General features: G+C 41.7%; 1 protein-coding gene across 1 annotated transcript; it reads right to left on the bottom strand.

Moving 5' to 3' along the window:
* Positions 1-207: 207 nt before the first annotated feature.
* On the bottom strand, positions 208-12144 carry MRPL35 (mitochondrial ribosomal protein L35). Its single transcript, XM_006875867.1, has 4 exons — positions 12102-12144; positions 5923-6112; positions 5133-5277; positions 208-396 (listed from the first exon to the last, which is right to left on the bottom strand). The coding sequence occupies exons 1-4, from the start codon at positions 12142-12144 to the stop codon at positions 208-210; spliced, it is 567 nt and encodes a 188-aa protein (XP_006875929.1).
* Positions 12145-20721: the final 8577 nt, after the last annotated feature.

The raw sequence follows: 20721 nt of genomic DNA on the forward strand, positions 1-20721 counted from the left end.
CTTTCTGCTCCCGTAAAGATTTATAGCCTCGGAAACCCTGTACAGGGTCGCTATGGGTTGGAACCAACTCGATGGCACATAACAACAACAACATTATATAATTAAGTCTATCAATTGGTACAGTTTACATCAAATTTTATTCATGTTTGCAAAGACCTATACGTAACGATACATATTGAACAGTTGGGTGATGACAGAACTTCAGGTCTATACTTTCAGGTTCGTGCGGTCGTGATACATCTGATAAGGATCATTAACATACCAGTTTCGCCTCTTCCAGAAAGATGTTGTCATTTTATCTAAGAGTTTACTCTGGGTTTTATTGCAGAACACGAATTCCCTCAAGCGTCTCTTTCTTGCAGAAGTCTTTTTCCATAGTTTTTTCTTATAACCAGCCTGTTAGAAAATATTACAAAGACATTTGGAATATGGTATCATGTAAGAAACAACAGATGTTGTCACTACTCATGGCTTATTGGTCCAATGGGAACGAAGAACAGACTTCCACTAGGGCTAGCATGTTCTTTGGAAAGATGTGGTTCTTATTAAGGAGTGGGTATAGAAAATGTAGAGTTTGAAATGATAGTAGTAATGTAATAGGAGGGGGCTTCAAAAAGATCTCAGGAAAATGGAATTAAAAGATAATGGAATTTTTTAAAGCCCACTTATATGTTGGGAAAAAAAGACTGCTTTAATTAAAACCACAGAAACTCTACCTAAAGAAGACCTTTGTAGCTGGTGAAGAGTCTTTAGCCACATCAGCTTTTCCTAACACGGGGATGGAAGGAGTATTACCATGCATATTCATAAGGGGGTGAGTACAGAAGGGCTAAATGCTTGACTATATTGCTTCATTTATTCTTTCCACATACTTCTTGTTGTTATGTGCCGCGGAGTCGGTTCCGACTCATAGCAACCCTGTACAGGATTTCTGAGGCTGTAAATCTTTACGAAAGCAGAAAGCCTCATTTTTCTCCCACAGAACTGCTGGTAGTTTTGAACTGCTGACCTTGCAGTTCGCAGCCCCATTCGTAACCATTACGCTACCACATACTAGGGACTAATTTTTAGAGAAAGTGCTTTTCTAAGGAATAACGATTACAGTAAAACTATTCTTAGGAGTTGAAAGGGATTGGTTAACCCAGAAACTACCATATATACTATCTGTGCTTTATTAATTTTGAGGAAGTTCAGATGAAACAAAATTAGACTAAATATAAAGACTATAAGGATCCCTGCTGGCATAGTGGTTCAAGTGTTGGGTTTCCAATCAAAAGGTTGGCAATTCAAATCCACCAGCCACACCGCAGAAGAAACTGTTTCCATAAAGATGTACAGTCTATTAAAACTCACCAGCTGCTCCTCAGAAACACTATACAGGGTCACTATGAGTTGGTACTGACTTGACAGCACTTAACAACAATAACAAATAGGGTCGCTATGAAGTCGGAAAAACTCGATGACAATCAGTTTCTTAAATAAAAATGATCATCACAGCCTGTTTGAAGTAGAAGAGACCTCAGGTGCCAGTTCACTTGATTACTGGCTCAAACTGCACAGGAAGTTATAAGGGAGGTGAGACTAGAAGCCAGGCTACTATAAGAGCCCTTGACTCTCCTTAAGTCAAGACCTCTTTATGGCACTACAGGGACTGAACACATGGGTAACTCCTCACTGAAAAGGTGCCTTAAGTGCCATCACCGGGACAGCAACTTCTACAGTTCAAGGATGCTTAACAGGGAAGCTGGCTGAAGAGCTCTGGTTTGACACTGCTAGACATGGTGCTTGTTACTCATTGCTTCTAAGTTTAGATTCACAGGCTCAAACCCAAATCCTCATATTCATGTAATAATTTTCTAGATCTATATGGATCTTGTGATTTACACTTCATCTGTTGTCCTAGCCACCACCACCAGTGTTCTTAAGGAATATTTGGTGGCCACTGTGAAAATGCTTGAAACTTTTTCAATAATCCATTCCTAAACTCACAAATAGAAAGAATAAACAATCAAAATTAGGGGTAGCTGAGTGAAACTGTGCCACAGAAAATATCTTCAATTTTTATGTATTAGTGTCAATTAACTCATCCAGATATTTTGTTTCCTTCATAAAATTAGACTTTGATGAAGAAGGCCAATCTGTACCTGGGATTCTTTCTGCAGTCTGAGTAGGAGGTAGGGACTCTGACTGGAGACTTAGATCAGGCCCATTAGAACAAAATGAGGGCTCCAGGACCCAATAATAGGAATGTGGAAAGGAAAACAATCCATCTCATTTTCTCTAGGGCCAGCCCAAGACATAGAAATAATTATTATGACAAAAAGGGGGGGAAAATGGTTCCAATGATCCAAAATTCACAAGATTCACAGATACTTTTGTCACCTGGTGTGGGAAACTTTCAAAGTACTGCTTCAACTGAAAATTCAAATCACTCATTTATCTACAAGGATTATTTGTAAAGATATGCAATAATAACCTTTGAAACACTGAGAAAAGTTATACCAATTACCCACTGTCTCCCTAAACACACACAAAGAGGAAAACAGATTTTGTCTTTGGAGAATCTTTTAACTTTAAATTGTAAAAGGGAATTAGGATTTAAACAGTTATTAAAACTCAAAGGTAATTACCTACTGCTCTAACCCAGACCACAGAAGGTCCTGGACAGAATGGGAGATGCAAATCAAAACAACAATGAGATATCGTCTCACACCAGCAATAACAGCAAAGATCAAAGAAATAGATGACAATAAATGCTGGTGAGGATACGAAGAGATTGGGACGCTCCTGCATTGCTAGTGGGACTGCAAAATGGTCCAACCACTCTGGAAAGCAATATGGCACTTCTTCAGAAGGTTGCATATAGCAATTCCTCTACTTGGTATTTACCCACAAGAAATATGAGCCATAATATGAGTAGATACATGCACGCCAATGTTCACAGCAGCACTATTTACAATAGCAAAAAGATGGAAACAGCCTAAGTGCTCATCAACTGAAGAATGGATAAACAAACTGCAGTACATACACACAATGGAATATTATGCTACACTGAATAATAACAAGGAAGCTGAAAGTCAATGGATAACATGGATGAACCTTGAGGACATTATGCTAGCTGAGTGAAAATTAGTCACAAAAGGAGAAACACTGCATAGGACCACTATTGTAAAAGACTAAGAAAAAGAACCCATACTAAAAGGGGGTGGGGGGTGGGAAATCTTTGCTAGTTACCGGGATGTAGGGGGTGGGTTGAGGGACGGGAGGGGAAGGTAGAGCACAGGGTAGGGAATAGACACAGGGTAGCTTGTGTGCTGGGGGGAGGGGGGCAGAACAAGGCAGACAAGAGAACGGTTAGGCAGGTTTCCATGGACTATGTGGGACAGAGGTAAATAATGATGTATGCACAACCTTGGAACAACAGGGCTCTGGGATACAGGGATTGAGGCATGGTTTGAATGAGTGAAAGGGGAAATTATGTCAAGATGCTTGGCTGTCTTTTGAATCTTGGTTTACCTGGCATGCCATTATAAAATAAGACACTTGAGGGGGAGAGAAAGGAATAGCCAGAAACATCACCATAGAACGCTTGTAAATCCATCTTCTGCCTATAATTGATTGGAATACCGAAAAGGGGGCTACATCTTGCCCAGTGAAGGAGGCTTCCAGCAGAGCCTTTACAAATGCATAAGACCACAGGTGGAATCCTGAACCCCATCCAGAATATTCTGAGGTGGGAAATTTCCACTTGAAAGGACAAGCAGACCAGCCTGGAAAGGCTAGAAGTACAGAAGATACTTTTTGAAAGAAAAACCGACAAGAAAAATAAAAAAACAATAACAGTCTGACTGATTACTACAAGAACAAGCAAGTTGCTGGCCCAGGAACCAGCAAGGCAAGTGGTCGGGTCTCCTCATAGCAAACCCCCTTCCAAGACTAAGACTCAATGGGAATACATGAGCAGGCATGCAGTCTGACTGGTGACCATGTTGGTCACCAATAAGGGGATGTGAGGGGAAAACTGCAATGAAGCTGTGAGCTAAATCCAACCACGATCAATAGACTCCTGTGAACCCAGGTAGAGAACTGGTTGGCCAGCAATATGGCAAGACCTGGGGACTCCTGGGCCCAGAGACAGTGACATAGCCACAGAGGACTAGAGTGGAGAGTCAAGCGTCCAGCTGATAAAAAGAGAAGGCATATGCACAAGAACACCCACACTTGCAGACAATGCCCATTTGTCCTGGCTTCAATGGCTGAATGATAAGAACTCGACTAGAAGAAGAAAGAAGAGGAAAAAGAGTAATCTGATACAATTTGATGAACCTGACCTATACCTATTGATCCAGTAGCTCAAAAGAGAGAACAACAAATCTTTGCAGTGAGGATCATTCCCACCCCCTCGGTACACAGGGTAGACAGGAATGGGCAACTTGGACATTGTCTACCCAAAATGGGGGAGATACAAAGGCAAGAAGTGACTGGCTTACAAGCTTTCAAGAAGGAGCCTAGATCCAGAGGATGCAGAGGAAGATAGATATTACTGAATAGCATCTAATCTGTCTGGGCGGGGCTAATGAAAGGAGATAGGGATAGGACTATTGTGGTACAATAGTGAATAATTGCTATCAAAACTGACTGTGATGGTTGGAAATGTAATGGTAGACGTTTTTGTAGCAAAAGGACGGGAGTGGTTGACTTTGCAGTCCAGGAGCAGAAGTCCCTGGGACCATCAAGGGAGAAGAGCGGAGTGCGGGACCCTACCCAGAGAAGCAGTGATGCAAGTGATGGAAGCAGAGATGATGATGTGGAGAGATGAAGTCGCTGGGGACTCTAGACCCAGAGAGGGAGAGGGGCTGTGTGCTGACGACTGGGGGGTATACCCTTTGGATGTTTGATGATACATGGAGGGGACTGTAATCATGGCAATGAAATGATATACGATAGGATGAATATAAAGCTAATGTTCTCCCATGTAAACTATCACATAAGACACAATAAAAACTTAAAAAAAACAACAACAAAAAACCTATTGGGGTAAGTTAGGGGAGGATATGCCCATGATATGGCTAACTGAATTCTGCTTCATTCTGATCACTTGCTACCTCCTTTTCAGTCACGTAAAGACTTACCTTTCTTCTTAGCCAAAGGCCGGAATGTAGTCGAAGAAACCTATAGACGACAGCTTTCACAGTCTTTCTCTTTCCTTTTCTTGAACTGAAGTACGTTAGACTTCTGACTGGTAGCTTCAGGACATTAGGAAGCAAGGGGGCCACTCTAGAACATATATTTAAAAATTTAACTTAGCAGTCAAACTCATTAAGGGGTAAAATCCCTTTCTGTACTCAGAAATGAGTGAAGCACCCCACCAATGTGGAGCTGACTTTTAAAAAACAACGTTAAACAATCAAACAAAGTTAAGCAATCCATGACACTATGCATTAGATTGCAATTATCACCAATTTGCAAGCCTCCCATAATCCACCTCCCTTCATCCCTATGTGAATGTGTCATAGTATACTGCAGCCACCACACTTCTCCTCTATTTATTTGCCCATAACTGAAAACTCCTTGAGGACTTCAGCTTATTAATCTTTGTATCCTTTCTACCAAGTACAGTTCCAGGCACCCACATGTGCTTACTAAATATTTACTGACTGAGGGGAAACCACACACATCCCAGCCTGGTAGTATCTTCTTCATCCTCCACTTTGGCTGACAGCTGCGCATCAGAAGGGGGCTCCATGGGGCAGTCCCTGCTGTGGGCATGCAGGTAGACAGATGTCAATTACATCCTCCCACTCAGTCAAGCAAAGTGATTGAGGCAGGCAAAGAGTATCATATTCTAAGATGTCTTTGCAGGTATGAGTATTTCAGAAGTTCTACCCAAATGTCATGTTTACTGACACACACGTACTCTACCTGTTAAGGATTGTTGCAGTATGCCCGAATGCTGAGTTTCTGACAGATGTAATAAGTCTAGGAGCAGAGGAAACAACTGATGTTTGAATATGACTAAAATGTTGGGTAGACAATGAAGAGATAAGACAGGCATTCTTGGCACAATTTTGATAGGCTGAAGATGCCAAAATATTCAGGGGCCGTAGGATTCCTGTTAAGATAGAGAGAAGCAGGTATACTTAAAGTGATACTTGAAAATATACATCCAGATATTTAAATGATTATCAAAGCAACCAAGCGTTACATGTAATTAATGTGCCTGGAGCATCAGACTTCCCTGTTAAAACCTTCTAGCTTTCTTAAAGTGTAATTTACATACCATAAATGACCTATTTTTAGTCCACAAAGTCAATGTTCTACATCCTACTTTATAAGTAGAAATTGGGGTCTTAAAAAGGTCATGTGTGACCATCTATGGTGCAACTATTGCTCTCTCCCTGTCTGGAAGAAAGAATGATGAAAATCGAAGACTCATAGAAACAATTAGTCCAATAGACTAATGGATCACTTGAACATCATCAGTTTCCAAGATCCTGAGACCAGAACTAGATTGTGGCCCATCACCATCAAGTACTCTAAAAGGGATCACATTAGAAGGTCCTGGATAGAGAAGGAGAAAACTGGAACAAAACTCAAAATCACTGGATACCTGGGGTAAATTACTTAACCTTGGTTACCTTTTAGGTCTGGAACTGAAGTCACCCGTGTGGCTCAGCTGTCAGCTAAATAATAGGTCTCTAAGGGAAACAATGGAGTCCTGGTGTGCTGCTGTGAGATAGTGCACTGGGTCACAAGGTCAGTTTGAAACAAAAGGCCAGTGGGTCAAATTCACCAGCTGCTCCTCAGAAACCCTATACAAGGTGGCACTTAACAACAACAAGGGGAACAATAACACTAGAAAGGTATAGACACCTTAGAATAATCAACTATTTGAGATCAAAAGGGCATCATTTTACCCAAAGACCAAGTACAAATGGGTTAGGAAAGGAGGTGGAATGGAAACAGGGAGGAAGAAGGATCACTGTAGGGATTGAAACCAATGAGATGAAACACAATGCGTAAGAATTGTTAAATGTGCTGAATGGAAAATTGATCTGCTCTATACTCCTTCACCAAGTTTTAAAAAAGGCCTGTTTTATGAATATAATTCAACTATTTTAGTAAATTTAGGGTTGTGCGACCATCACCACTATCCAGCCTGATGTAACTTAGACTCTATGACCTGCACTAGGAAACAAAGTCTATATAATATTAACCATCCCTGTCCCAACTTATATTGTGGCGAAAACTCCTATATAGAATGAAATGACCAAAGGGGTACTTGAGCTTTCTCCTCTAAAAAATGAACAGGCCAGGAGGGGAGGAGAGGAGGAAAAGATTCCAGGTAGGATGAACAACATAAGCAAAAGCATAAGAGCTGAAACAAACTCACACATGAGGTGGGCGAGTGGACCTTCCACGGAGGCTGAGCACTGCCGACCCGACCCTGCGGTTCAAAGCGACTTTGCAGTCAAGCACATTAACCCACTACTCACCATAAAACAGTCAATCATTCAAGATCAAAAGGGTGACATATATGTGAGGACAAAGCTGAGAAGGGATGGGAAGGCAGGTGGAATGTAAATAGGAACCAGAGGAGGGAAGTGAGATAATGGTTGTTGCATGGAGGGATTGCAGTCATTGAGATGAAACACAGCATATGATTTGTTGAATGTAAAACTCATGATCTGGTCTGTAAACCTTCACTCAATTCACACACGCACACAAATGGTCTAGTATCTGACGTATTGGTGTAGGCTGTCCTACAATACAATCTCAAACAAAACTAGGCTATCCAAACCCCTGGTTTGTTTACCTTTATACCAAGAAGTTCGTAAAGTACCAAAACCTGCATTCAGTGTGTGCCCAGGCCAATTTCCCCATGAGGGGTCTGTGATGTAAGACCTAAAGTTCGACCAAAAGTTCTCATGCGATTGTCCAAAAGAAAACAAAAAAATCCTGTCAGAAGGCCTATGGTGGTTCCATGTGTGCTCTCAAGCCTGCTTTCCTTACCGAGGAGCAGAAAACTGTGAAAGTGTAAAAGGTACAAGCAGAGTGAGAAAGCAAAATTATTAACATATTGGTTAAAAGATAGACTATCAGAACTGTAAGTGATCTCAGTAAAAGAAAAATGGATGAAAACCAATAAGACAGAGTCAGGGACAAACACATTAAGGTTAGAAAAATGGTTATTGAAGCCAGTAAGAAGGGTGAGGTTGGCCTAAAAGCCCATGAGACAGTGACTTGGGGGGGTGGGGGGGGGCTTCACACCATACCCTCTGGTGGCTGGCAGGTGGTGATTCAGCTTGAAAAGCCTCCTCTGGGATAGTGATGGTGGCTGCACAACTTGTTGAATATACTACCGTACACTAAGTGTACACTTAAAAATGGTGGGAAGTATATTTCAATTTAAAATCATATTATTTAGGGAGGAAAAAAGCTACCAGTCTAATTTAGACTGTACGAATTGGGCTGCAAACTGCAAAGTCAGCAGTTTGAAACTACCAGCTGTTCCGTGGGAGAAAGATGAGGTTTTCTGCTCCCATAAAGATTTACACCCTTGGAAACCCTGTAAAGGGTTGCTGAGTTGGAACCAACTCCATGGCACATAACCAACGAACCACAAATTCATAATATATCATTTTTTAAATGATTTAAATTGTTAAAGATATAATTTCCAGTATATTTATGCTAAAATTTAGAAATAAATGGTCACATTATTAAAATTTTTTTCCACATCATCTATTTAAAAAACAGAAGCATCCTAAATTCAAGTATATGAAAATAAGAATTTCCTATCATCAAAAGACACACTACTGCAACTATTGGTTTCTCCCCATCCAAAGCAAAACAGAGTGAAGAAAAGCATGGAAACAATGATTCCAAAAAAACACTCAAGGAGACATGAACCTTGGCCTTCATAACCCTGAGGCCAGAAGAACTAGATGCTGCCCAGCTACCACTACTGATACTTTGAAAGGAATCACATTAAAAGGTCCTAGATAAAGTGGGAGAAAACTGTGAAATAAAACTCAAAATTGTAAAAAAAAAAAAAAGACCAGGCTTTTTTAAGACTTCTGCAACTCCCAAAACTGTGACCCTCAGTCACCCTCCCAAGTCTGGAACGGAACTCAATCTTCAGCCAAACAATGGGCCAAGTCTATATAAGGTGAAGGGAGGTCCCCTGCACTGTGAGAAAAACAAACAAATCTGTCTTGGAAGAAGCACACTCAGAATGCTCCTTAGAAGCCAGGCTAGTTCGACTTCATCTCTTGTATTTTGAACATGTTATCAGGAAGACCAATCCTGCTTGATACATCAGAGGGTCCATGAAGAAGAGGAAGACCCCCCCAACTAGATGGACTGACACAGTGGCAGCGACAATGGGCTCAAACAGAGAAACAACTGTGAGGATGATGCAGAACCAGAGTGTTTCATTCTGTTGTATATATGGTCTCACAAGTAGGAACCAACTTGAAGACACCTAACAACAACAGCAACAGAAGGTAAACAGTAACACCAGGAAAGTACAGGCTTCTTAGTTCAATCATCCATTAGAGATCAAAATAGCAGCATTTGCCCAGAAATAAAGATTAGAATGCCGGAAAGGATGGGAAAGAAGGACGAATGGAAAGGGAAACCCAGGGAGGAAGTGGGAAGAGAGCTATTACATTATGGGGATTGCAACGAATGTCAGGAAACAAAATGTGCATGAATTGTTGAATGGAAAATTAATTTGCTCTGAAAACTTTCAAATCACAGTAAAAAGTAAAATAAACCGATAGAAACTGATACTTCATAAATTCCACATGTATAAAAGCACTCAGACTCTACTCATCAAGGAAATGCATATTTAAACCGCAGTAAGATACCACTAGAAGTCCTGGTGTGGCGCTGTGGGCTAATGCGCCAGACTGCAAAGTCATTTAAACTGCAAGGTTGGTAGTTCAAGCTCACCAGCTGCTCCTTGGAAACCCTATACAGGGTCGCTATGGGTCGGAATTGACTTGATGGCACTTAACAACAAGATACCAGTAAGAGCCCTGGTTGTACAGTGGTTAAAGTGTCCGGTTGCTAACCAAAAGGTTGGCAGTTCGAACCCACCAGCCATTTTGCTACAGAAGGATACGATAATCTACTTCTGTAAAGATTTATGGCAATGGACATTCTACAGGGCAGTTCTACTCTGGCCAATAGGGTAACTAGGAATCTGAGTCAACTTGATAGCAATGGGTTTGGGTTTTTGTCCTGGTGTGGCGCTGTGGGCTAATGTGTCAGACTGCAAAGTCGTTTGAACTGCAAGGTCAGTGGTTCAAGCTCACCAGCTGTTCCTTGGAAACTCTATACAGGGTCGCTATGGGTCGGAATCGACTAGATGACACTTAAGAACAACAACAACAACAACACACTCACCAGGGTCCTGGTGTGGTTGCTGTAGGATAAGCACTTACCACAAGGTCAGTTTGAACTGCAAGGTCAGCAGTTCAAATTCACCATCTGCTCCTGGGAAACCCGATACAAGGTAGCTAAGAGTCTGAACTGACTGATGGCACTAATCAACACACTCACCAGACTGACAAAAAATACCTGACAGTAATAAGTGTTGGTGAGAAATGTACAAAGGGGCTTCAAAACGTTAGTAGAAAAATGGGGTTAAAAGATACTAGGATTTTTCTACTAACTTTTTGAAACCCTCTTATACACACAGTCTCTGACTCAGCAATTTCACGCACACACATATTTCTTAGAGAAACCCTTGCATTCACATAACAGGGCACATGATCAAGCAGCTTTGTACATAATTAATTGTCCCAACTGGAAACACCCAAATGTCCAACAGCAGAATGGAGATGTGTGGGATAGTCACATAACAGAATATTACATAGCAATGAAAAAGAACTACAGCTACAGCCAGCATGAAAGAATCTACAAAGTGAAGGAGCCAAACACTAAAGACTATATACTATGTGATTCCATTCATGTAAAGTCCAGAAAAAGGCAAAACTAAACATTATTTAGAGATGCATAAACAGAAATTAAAACTATTAAAGGAAAAAAAGACATACAATAGTTATAAAAATGAGAATAGTGTTAACCTTTGGAGAAAGTGGGGAATTTTTATAGGGAAGGTTTTACAAAACGGTAAAGAAAGGGCTTCTAATAGTGTTCTCTGACTTGACCTTGGTATTACTTACATGGGTGTTTGCTTTAGAGTTATTTATTAAACCATCAATGTCTGTTTACAGTCTCAGAAACCATAAAGAACCCTGTCCTATACAATCACTATGAGTTGAAATCAACTAGATGGCTCTGGGTGGTATGTTATACAAACTTTTCCTTATATATGTATTAAACTTCATAGAGGCACGTGCAAAAGTCCACACATAAACAAGCTCTTTTGTAACAACTGGAAAACATCGTTTCTTTTTTCTTCAACTTATTTCTAGTCCTCCTCTCGCACAAAACTTCTAACAAAATAGTTTTGTGAAAACCACTTATTAATAATCTTATGAATTTGAATGAACGACTTTTTAAACGTTTTGCAACAACTCCTTAGCGTGGAGACAACTTCATTTAGCTGCCGGTACTTCAGTTATGTCATGAAAGCCTTACATTCAACTTTTGTCTGAAGACTATAGGTACGTTGTAAGAAGCTTCTACACACAAACTTATGTGTCACGCACTACACATGCACGAGTTCACTTATCCTCAGGCAAGTTGTATTATCCCTATTTTACAATTGTACAATCTGAAACTCAAGAGAAATTAAATAACTTTTTCAAGGTCAAAGGTTGTGAGTGGCAAGCGGGACCTAACCTTTAAAAAAAAATTAGCTGTGACTTTTTATGCCTCTCTAGCCCCTTCCGCTTCAGTCCTTTTGGTTCTTTTTAATAGGGGCAGGGTGACGAAAAGTCGGTAAGGAAAATGCGGGACACGGGTGCGGAGTGGCGGCCTCACACCACCCGTAGGAAACCCAAAGCAACTCACTGGGCTCCAATAGCAGCCCTTTTTTCTTATTAACTGCCAGGCCAAAATCCTACTTCATCCCGTATCAATACCTTTTGAGAAGCTATAGATCGATCACTTTAACCCCCACTAACCTGATGCAATTCTCACGGCACTGGAAAAGGTGGGCGCCGCCATCTTGCCAACCGCACTACGGGGACCGCGTTGGGTCTAAAACCACCAGCGCAAAGGAAAAAAGAAAAAAAAAAAAAAAGTAATAGGGGCGGAATCGTGAAAGGAAAAAAAAAGGAATAAAGTAGTTGTCAGGTCAACCTTTAATAATGCTTAGCAGTCTGTCAGTGGATTTTTGTCATTAGAGTCTTTTTTTTTTTTTTTTTCAAGGTCAGTAGACTGTTAGGTGTTTCGACCATGTTGAACAGGTTCAGCGAATCTTCCAAAGAAGACATTCTAGAAATTAGCCAATGAAATCCATGCGGATTAAACGGTCCCATCCTGTTGTGTTCACCAGCTGCTCCTTGGAAAGTCTATACAGGGTCGCTATGGGACGGGATTGACTCAACGGCATTTAACAACAACAGCAAACAATCCTGTTGTGTATAGGCTATTGTCATTTACTGGATTCTCGTTGGTTATTGTCCACTACCCACAAGTCAGTTCTGACGCATAGCGACAACAGAACGACTTCCCGGTCCTGTGCCAATTTCACTATCTTTGCTACTCTGGAGCCTACTGCTGCTGCCACTGTGCCAATCCATCATGTTGGAGGTCTTCCTCTTTTTCGAGGAAGCTCCACTTTACGTAGCATGATGTCCTCCAGGAACTGATGCCTCTTGATAATATGTCAGAAGTATGAGAGACAAGTCTGGCCATCCTGGTTTATAAGGAACATTCTGGCCGCATTTCTTCCAACACAAAATTGTTGATTCTTTTGGCAGTCCATGGTACTTTTAATATTCTCCTCCAACACTACAACTCAAATGCATCCTTTCTTCTACTGTCTTCTTTATTCATTATCCAATTTTCACATGCATATGAGGTTATTGAAAATACCATGGCTTGGATCAGGCTTACCTGAGTCCTCCATTGTACCCTTATGAGTTAATGAGAGTTAAAAAGGCAAATAATTTGTTAATATTATTATGAAAAGTTTTAGTTTTACAGGCCCCTCATTAAAAGGCTCCCTCAGAACCAATGAGATACATCTATCTGGGATAGTGGGTGTAGCTAATGTTCCTTTAAGTAGAAAACAAAAAAGCTCTTCCATTCATGTTGCCTAAGATCTCCTCCCTGTAAAGAATATCGAAATATTCCATGCATATGGAAGAAAAAGGCTTCTGGTTGAGGTGTGCTCGGGGATCCCTGGTGGTGCTACTAGGACTGGTAACTACAAGATCGGCAGTTCAAACCCACCAATGAATCTGAGAGAGAAAGATGAGGGTTTTTTTTGCTCCCGTAAAGATTTAAATACTGTTAACTGATGATACCTGGAGGGGATTGCAACCATTGTGATGAAGCAAAGCATGTGATCTACTGAATGTAAAACTGATGATCTGCTCTGTAAATCTTGACTCAATTCACAATAAAAAATTTAAAAAAAAGAAGAAGAAATATTACAAGTGGATGGCTTTAACACACAGAAATTTATTTTCTGTTTAGGAGGCTAGAAGTATAAATTCAGGGTGCCAATCTACGGTAAGGCTTTCTTTCTTTGTTAGCTCTGGGGGAAGGTCCATGGGCCCAGCATTCCTTGCAATCTCTGTGTTTTGGCATCAATCTTTCCCTAGGCCTAGGGGTTCTCAATGCAGAGACTTTGGGTCCAAAGAACATGCTACATTACTGGCTCTTCTTTCTTGGTTGTAGTTGCTGTTGTTAAGTGCTGTTAAGTCAGTTCAGATGCACAATGACCCTGTCTAGTGTTGGATCAACTATCAACACTCACGGAAGTAGCAGTCAAGAGATCAGACGACGTATTGCACTGGGCAAATCTGCTGCACAGGAACTTTTTAAAGTATTGAAGAGTAGAGATGTCAACTTGAGGACTAGGGTGCGCCTGACCCAGGCCATTGTGTTTTCAATAGCCTCATATGGATGCGAAAGCTGGACAGTGAATAAGGAGGATTGTAGAAGAATTGATGCCTTTGAGTTGTGGTGTTGGAGGAGAGTACTGAAAGTGCCATGGACTGCCAAAAGAACCAATAAATCTGTTTTGGAGGAAGTGCAGCCAGAGTGCTCCTTGGAGGCCAGGATGGCTAAACTTCGTCTCTCCTACTTTGGACATATTGTCCGGAGGAAACAATCCAATCGCTGGAGAAGGATGTCATGCTGGGTAGGGTGGAGGGTCAGAGAAAAAGAGGAAGACCCCCAACGAGATGGATCAGCCAGGTGGCATCATTGATGCACTCAAGTGTGGCAGCGGTAGTGACGTTGGCCCAGGATCGGACATTGTTTCGTTCTGCTGTGCATGGAGTCGCTATGAGTCGGTTCCGACTTGATGGCACCTGACAACAACAACAACAGGGTTTCCAATGAGCAGCCGGTGAGTTTGAACTGCCGACCTTGTGGTTAGCAGCCCAGTAATTATCCTACAGCAGCACATCTGTTCCTCTATCTTGTTTAATCTGTGTGGTGGTGTGGTACTATGTGATAAGCACTGGACTCCCAACCTCAAGGTCAGTGTTCGCTCTGGAGAAATGTCTTTGTTTCTTTAGTTTCTGCTTTTTGGTTCCCTGGAGATCTCCTTTTTCCATCTCTTAATCCATCTCTGCTTGCTAGCTTGTGTTTAATATCTTTTATATCTCAGAAGATATTGACTCAAGATAAAAGTTACGTTAATCCTTCCTCATTCATATAACAAAGCAACCTAGTCCCAAATGGGATTATAACCACAGCCATACAGGTTAGGATTTACAACACATATTTTAGGGGGACATAATTCAATCCATAACAAGTGACATTGTTTTAATTTGTGAAAATCACTTTAATGTCTAACTTAATAGAAACCTATATTCTAAAAATGTGCTTCTGTACATAGAGGGGATTGCAATTATTTAGATGAAACTAAGTGTATGATATGTTGAATGTAGAGCTGATGATCTGTTTTGTAAACCTCAACTCAATTCACAATAAAAAGTTTAATTAAAAATGTTTGCTTCTGCATTCAATCTGCTGCGGTATCACGTACCATGTTGCTGTTAGCTGTCATTGAATTGGCCCTAACTCATGGTGACCTGATTCAAAATAAAGTGAAATGCTGGTGGATTCTGTGCCATCCCTGTGATCAGTTATAGATTGAATAATGTTCTGTGGTGACCCATAAGGTTTTCACTGGCTGCTTTTCAGTAGACTGGCAGGCCTCCTTTCCTAGTTTTAGTCTGGAGACTCTTGTAGAATCTATTCAGGATCATAGTAACATGCAAACCTCCATTGATAGACGGGTAGACGGGTAGTCTCTGGAAAAACTCTGTTGTTATTGTTAAGTGCCATCGAATTGGTACCAACTCATAGCGACCCGATGTACAACAGAACCACTGCCCAGTCCTGTGCCAAGCTTGAGCTCACTGCTATTGCCACTGTGCCAATCCATCTTGTTGGGGGTCTTCCTCTTTTTCGTTGACCCTCCAATTTACTAAGCATGGTGTTCTTCTCCAGGTCCCTCCTGATAATACGTTCAAAGTATGAGAGACAAAGTCTGGGCATTCTGACTTCTAAAGAGCGCTCTGGCTATACATCTAACACAGACTTGTTGGCAAGCCTATCAACAATTTTGAGTCCGGCGCAGGACCGGGCGGTGTTTCGTTCTGTTGTACATAAGGTCGCTATGAGTCGGGACCGACTCGACGGCAACTAACAACGACAACTAATCCCTGTTCTGCCACTTGTCACAAGTCTGCAGCAAGCCGGAAGATCCCGAAGAGCTGTCAAATGAAGCAAATGTACAAACGCCATTGTTCACGTCACGTAACTTTGGCCAAATCAATTATTTTCTACTAAATATTCAGCAGACAAAGACGATTGAGAATCGTCTTTGTCTTTCTTGCTTGAATTCTCCGAAGTCAGATCTACCTGTTTTCAGCGTGTAGTCTGACAAGGGTTTCTGACGCCCTGCTGATTCAGTTAGTGATTCCGGCTTTGGGTTCACTAGGGACCAAAGCACGACCCGGAAGAAGTCGTCCTATCAACGTCCTTCTCAGCAATCATCTAAAGCACGCAGGGCCCAGCTACAGCTGGGTTACCACCGCAACCAGTCACAATCTGGTCCAGTTGCAGTCTTCCGTAACATCCTGGCCTGGAGCGTGAAAAGACAAGAGTGGGAGGGGCGAAGGAGTTGCGCGTGCGTAGTGGCGTTGGCTGCGCTTCCGGTGATCGGGCTCAGAGGGGCAACCCGGACGCATATACGCACGCACGCAAGCACGCCCTTCCGCACGCCCTCCCTTCTTTACTTGCGCCGCCGCGGCAGCTCCCGCGCGCACCAGTGTCACCGTACACCCGGCCTCCAAGATGCTGCGGGCCTGTCAGTTATCGGGTGTGACCGCTGCCGCTCAGGTGAGCGCGGGAGTCGATGTGCAGAGAGAGAGCACGTGAAGGAGTTGACTTGAGGCAGACAATGGAAAACGGGCAGGCTTTGCCTTTGCGTAGGCTCTCGGATAAAGGCGTGTGTCGGGGTTGCCCTCTTTACGAGAGTTCCGGGGGAACCTGTGAGATAGATAATTGAGGAGTTAGTCTGACTAAGATGAGTGAGAGTTATTGTCAAAGTAAGGGGGTTGTGGAGAGAAGGTGGCGGGGAGGCGGGCGCAGGGAGAGGGGCGCGGTTTCGAGTACTGCCCTCCAATCAGCACAGCGGAGCTCAGTCAGGGACCAATCCTGGCTGCTGGCGCCCGTGTCGCCGGTTAGGCACGTGAAGCACTGGGGTTCGCCCAGCCAGTGGTTGAAGGTCGAGGTGGCGAGAACTACAGTTCCCAGTAGGACGTGCGTTGCCTCTTTAAGTCCTAACCTGGGCTGCTGGGAAAAAGAGTACGCGGTTTAGGGGGTCAAGGTTGTAATTATCTGGAGGCACTCCCATTCATTTCGCAGCAGAGAACACCTCAGAGCTATTGTTACTTTAAATAAAACTGAAAGACTAGTTTTTGGAGCTCAAAATGGCATTTCAGAGAGGACAGGTGTCGTGACCTTGTACTCATTTCATATGAGAGATTAGCTTGGGGATCTGTGTCCCCAACTGGCGGACACTCAAGGAGCCTAGACACAGTCGCTTTAAGCTTTGCTTAATCATCAACGTATCATTCTAAAAAATTTTTTAAAAAGTAAACTTATTCCATTGGTTACAATTTCAAGAAAATTGTTATTTTGGCAAAACCTTATATTTTGTAAAACAGATACTTGTGACTCCCGCATTAATTAAACAATATTTGGGCATAGTGGAGAAGACATCTTAAAACGTAAAACTTTTTTTTCAAGTTTGCTTCTGCTGCCCACTCACTGCTAAGGGAAACAAAAATAGCCTTCTCTGTAGGAAAGCAGGAACTGTTAATGGTTTTCTATTATTGCATACTTTTTTAACACAATTTTAGCAATTTAAAAATACCCATTTATTATCTTACAAATGGTGTCTGTAGATTAGAAGTGGCATGAATGAGGTGGGTTTTCTGCAATCAAGGCGTTGATTGTACTGTGGTTCTCACGTGGAGGTCAGGAGTCTTTCCCAAGCTCATGTACTTTTTTGGCAGTATTTGGTTCCTTGCAGCTGTAGAACTGAAGTTTCTGTTTTTTTTGTTAGCTGCTGCCAGGCAGTGTTGTCAGCTCCTAGAGACTGCCTGCAGTACCTTGATATGAAGCCCCCCAGGCAGTTCATAACATGGTTCTTTGGTTTCCTATAGGCCAAGAAGTGCTTGTCTTTCTGACTTTGAAATCTCTCTTATTTTTCTCTGCCCTCTAAACGCAGATTTAAAGAGACTACCTGGATAACCAGGATATTTTGGTTAACTCAAAGTCAGCTAGTTAGTAACATGTATTACAGCTGTTAAGTCCCTTTTGCTTTATAACCCTAATCATGAGCATAACAGCAAGGGAGTAAAGATCACAGGGCCCATCTTGGAAGTCTGCCTACGTCAGGACCCAAGTGGGGCTAGAAGAAGTGGAGGAAGCAGAGCTGCCTTTCAGGATAGAACTGTTGAAATTTATCTTTGGAGCTAGTATATGAACTCTTCTGGTGGCTCTGCAAAAAAAGATCTGATACTCTGCTTCTGGACTCCGGGTGTGGCGCTGTAGGATAAGCACTGGACTGCTAATCATTAGCAAGGTCTGTGGTTAAAACCTACCGCCTGCTCCTTGGAAACCCTGTACAAGGCTGCTATGAGTCGGAACTGACTCAGTGGTACTTAATAACAACAACAACTCTGCTTCAGTAAAGATTACAGCCAAGGAAGCCGTATGGAATAGTTCTAGTATATAACACACTGTCTTAGTTATCTAGTTCTCCTATAACAAATACCACAAGTGGTTGGCTTTAACAAATTATTCTGTCACAATTTAGGAGTCTGTTGTTGTTAAGTGCTGTTGAGTCGGTTCTGACTCATAGTGACCATTTGTAGGGTTTCTGAGGAGCAGTTAGTGGGTTTGAACTGCCGACTTTGTGGCTCTCAGTCCAATGCTGATCTTACAGAGCCACACCAGGAGTCCTCAGGAGGTTATAGGTCCAAATTTAGAGTGTTGGCTCTAGGGGAAGGCTTTCTTTCTTTGTCAGCTCTGGAGAAAGGTCCTTGTTTCATTTCAGCATCTTTAGGCCTAGCATTCCTAGGAGATCTCTATGAGTCTTGGTGTCTGTTTGCCTCTGGATCTAGGAGCTTCACAGTGCAGGGACCTCAGGTTTAAAGGAAGCAGTCCACTCCTGGTTTTTCTTTCTTAGTGGTAGTAGGTCTCTCCTCTGTTCATTTCTCTCTCCTTGTGTATCTTGTAAGATAAAGGATGTTTCAGGCCACACCCTCGAGGAAACTTCCTTTCAGTTGATTGGTTGCTCACAGCCGACCTCATGCAATTAATTGCTAACATTATATTAGATCTCATCATAGGCAACTGTACTATGTCTTAACATCCAAACTACTGAGAATCCTAGCCCAGTCAAGTGGACACAAAAGTGTAATTATCAGTCGACATAGTCAGAATCGATAAATATTTTATTGTGAATTGAGTGAAGGTTTATAGAGCAGATCATCAGTTTTATATTCAACAAATCATATACTTCGTTTCATTACAATGATTGCAATCCACTCCAGGTACCATCATCAGTTAGCAGTATTTATCTCTATTCACTTTAATTCTTAAGTTCCTCACTGTGTCTTCTGCTACCCTTCCATCTTTCCTCTACCAACCTTCATTTTGTTGTATATTGCCTGCTCTGTCACCCATGTTAACATGTGTCTACTCTCTATTTCATGAATAATTTTCCCTTACTGATCTATCCCGTCTGTGTCTCCCCTAAACTCTAAAATTATTTTTTACTTTCCTTACTTGCATCAAAATGTTTTCATACTTACTAGGATCCTAGTTAGGAAATAATAGGAAACTAAATACTATTTCATAAGGAGCTCTGGTAGCGTAGTGGTTAAGAATTTGGCTGGGAACCGCAAGGTTTGCAGTTCAAAACTACCAGCTGTTCCATGGGAGAAAGATGAGGCTTTCTGCTCCCATAAAGATTTATAGACTTGGAAACCTTGTACAGGGTTGCTATGAATTGGAACCGATTCCACAGCACATAACAACAATACATACTATTTCATACTAAACTATGAATCCTTTTTTAACTTCCCACCCACACTACTAACCTTCCTGAGACAGTACTTTGTAAAATTATTGGTTTCGTCTTACTATCTCCTCAGTGATTCTATACCATTCCATACTTGTTTTGTGATATTTTTTGCTGTCTTAGCTTCGCTCACACAGTATATTGGGTTCCTTTTAACTGTTTCCTTTATTGAGGCTGCTGCTTCCTTTACCTCTAATCATAATGCCATTACTTCTCTTTATACACTCCTACATGGAATTACATCAGCTCTCAGAATTTTAATCCTTAAGCAGATGACTCTAGCCTTGTCTTTTCAGCTTTGTACTCAAATTTTTGAATTCTAGTTTAATTTTGTCTCGAATGTTCCATTTATTAAAATCCTTCCTATCAAGCCCTTTTTTCTTAAATATGTTCATGTTTTTCCTACTGACCCCTACAGTCAGTTTTTATATATAAACTAAAACCAAACGCACTTCCATCGACTTGTTTCTGACTCATAGTCACCCTACAGGACAGAGTAAAAGCCCTTTAAAAATCATACAGACCATATCATGTCATTTGGTAACATCTCATCACACGCAGAATAAAAGCTAAACTCCTTACCTTACCTACCATAATGTGGTTCCTTGCATATTTCATTTTTTAAATTTTGTTTTACTACTCTTCCTCTGGTAGCTTAGTGGTTACGAATCGGGCTGCGAACCGTAAGGTCAGCAGTTTGAAACTACCAGCGGTTCTGCGGGAGAAAGATGAGGCGTTCTGTTCCCGTAAAGATTAACAGCCTCGGAAACCCCGTACAGGGTCGCTATGAGTCAGAACCAACTCCACGGCACATAACAACAACAACAACTCTTCCATATATGCTTGCTGCCTTGTCATTTGCTGTGTTTTTCCCCTCAAGGAGCGCTTTCTACCCAGCTTTGCTTAACTTGCTTCCTTTAGGTATTTTCTCAAATTTCACCTTTCCCTCAGACAGG

This window comes from Chrysochloris asiatica, unplaced genomic scaffold (assembly GCF_000296735.1).
Source record: "Chrysochloris asiatica unplaced genomic scaffold, ChrAsi1.0 scaffold00341, whole genome shotgun sequence".
Classification (NCBI taxonomy): domain Eukaryota; kingdom Metazoa; phylum Chordata; class Mammalia; order Afrosoricida; family Chrysochloridae; genus Chrysochloris; species Chrysochloris asiatica.

Bases quoted from the DNA above. Each gene is read 5' to 3' on its own strand.
- MRPL35 (XM_006875867.1), bottom strand. From the start codon at position 12,144: ATGGCGGCGCCCACCTTTTCCAGTGCCGTGAGAATTGCATCAG. The intron at 6,113-12,101 runs GTTAGTGGGGGT...CTATCTTAACAG, and splicing joins TGCCGTGAGAATTGCATCAG to GAATCCTACGGCCCCTGAAT. The intron at 5,278-5,922 runs GTAGAGTACGTG...TATATGTTCTAG, and splicing joins ACTGCAACAATCCTTAACAG to AGTGGCCCCCTTGCTTCCTA.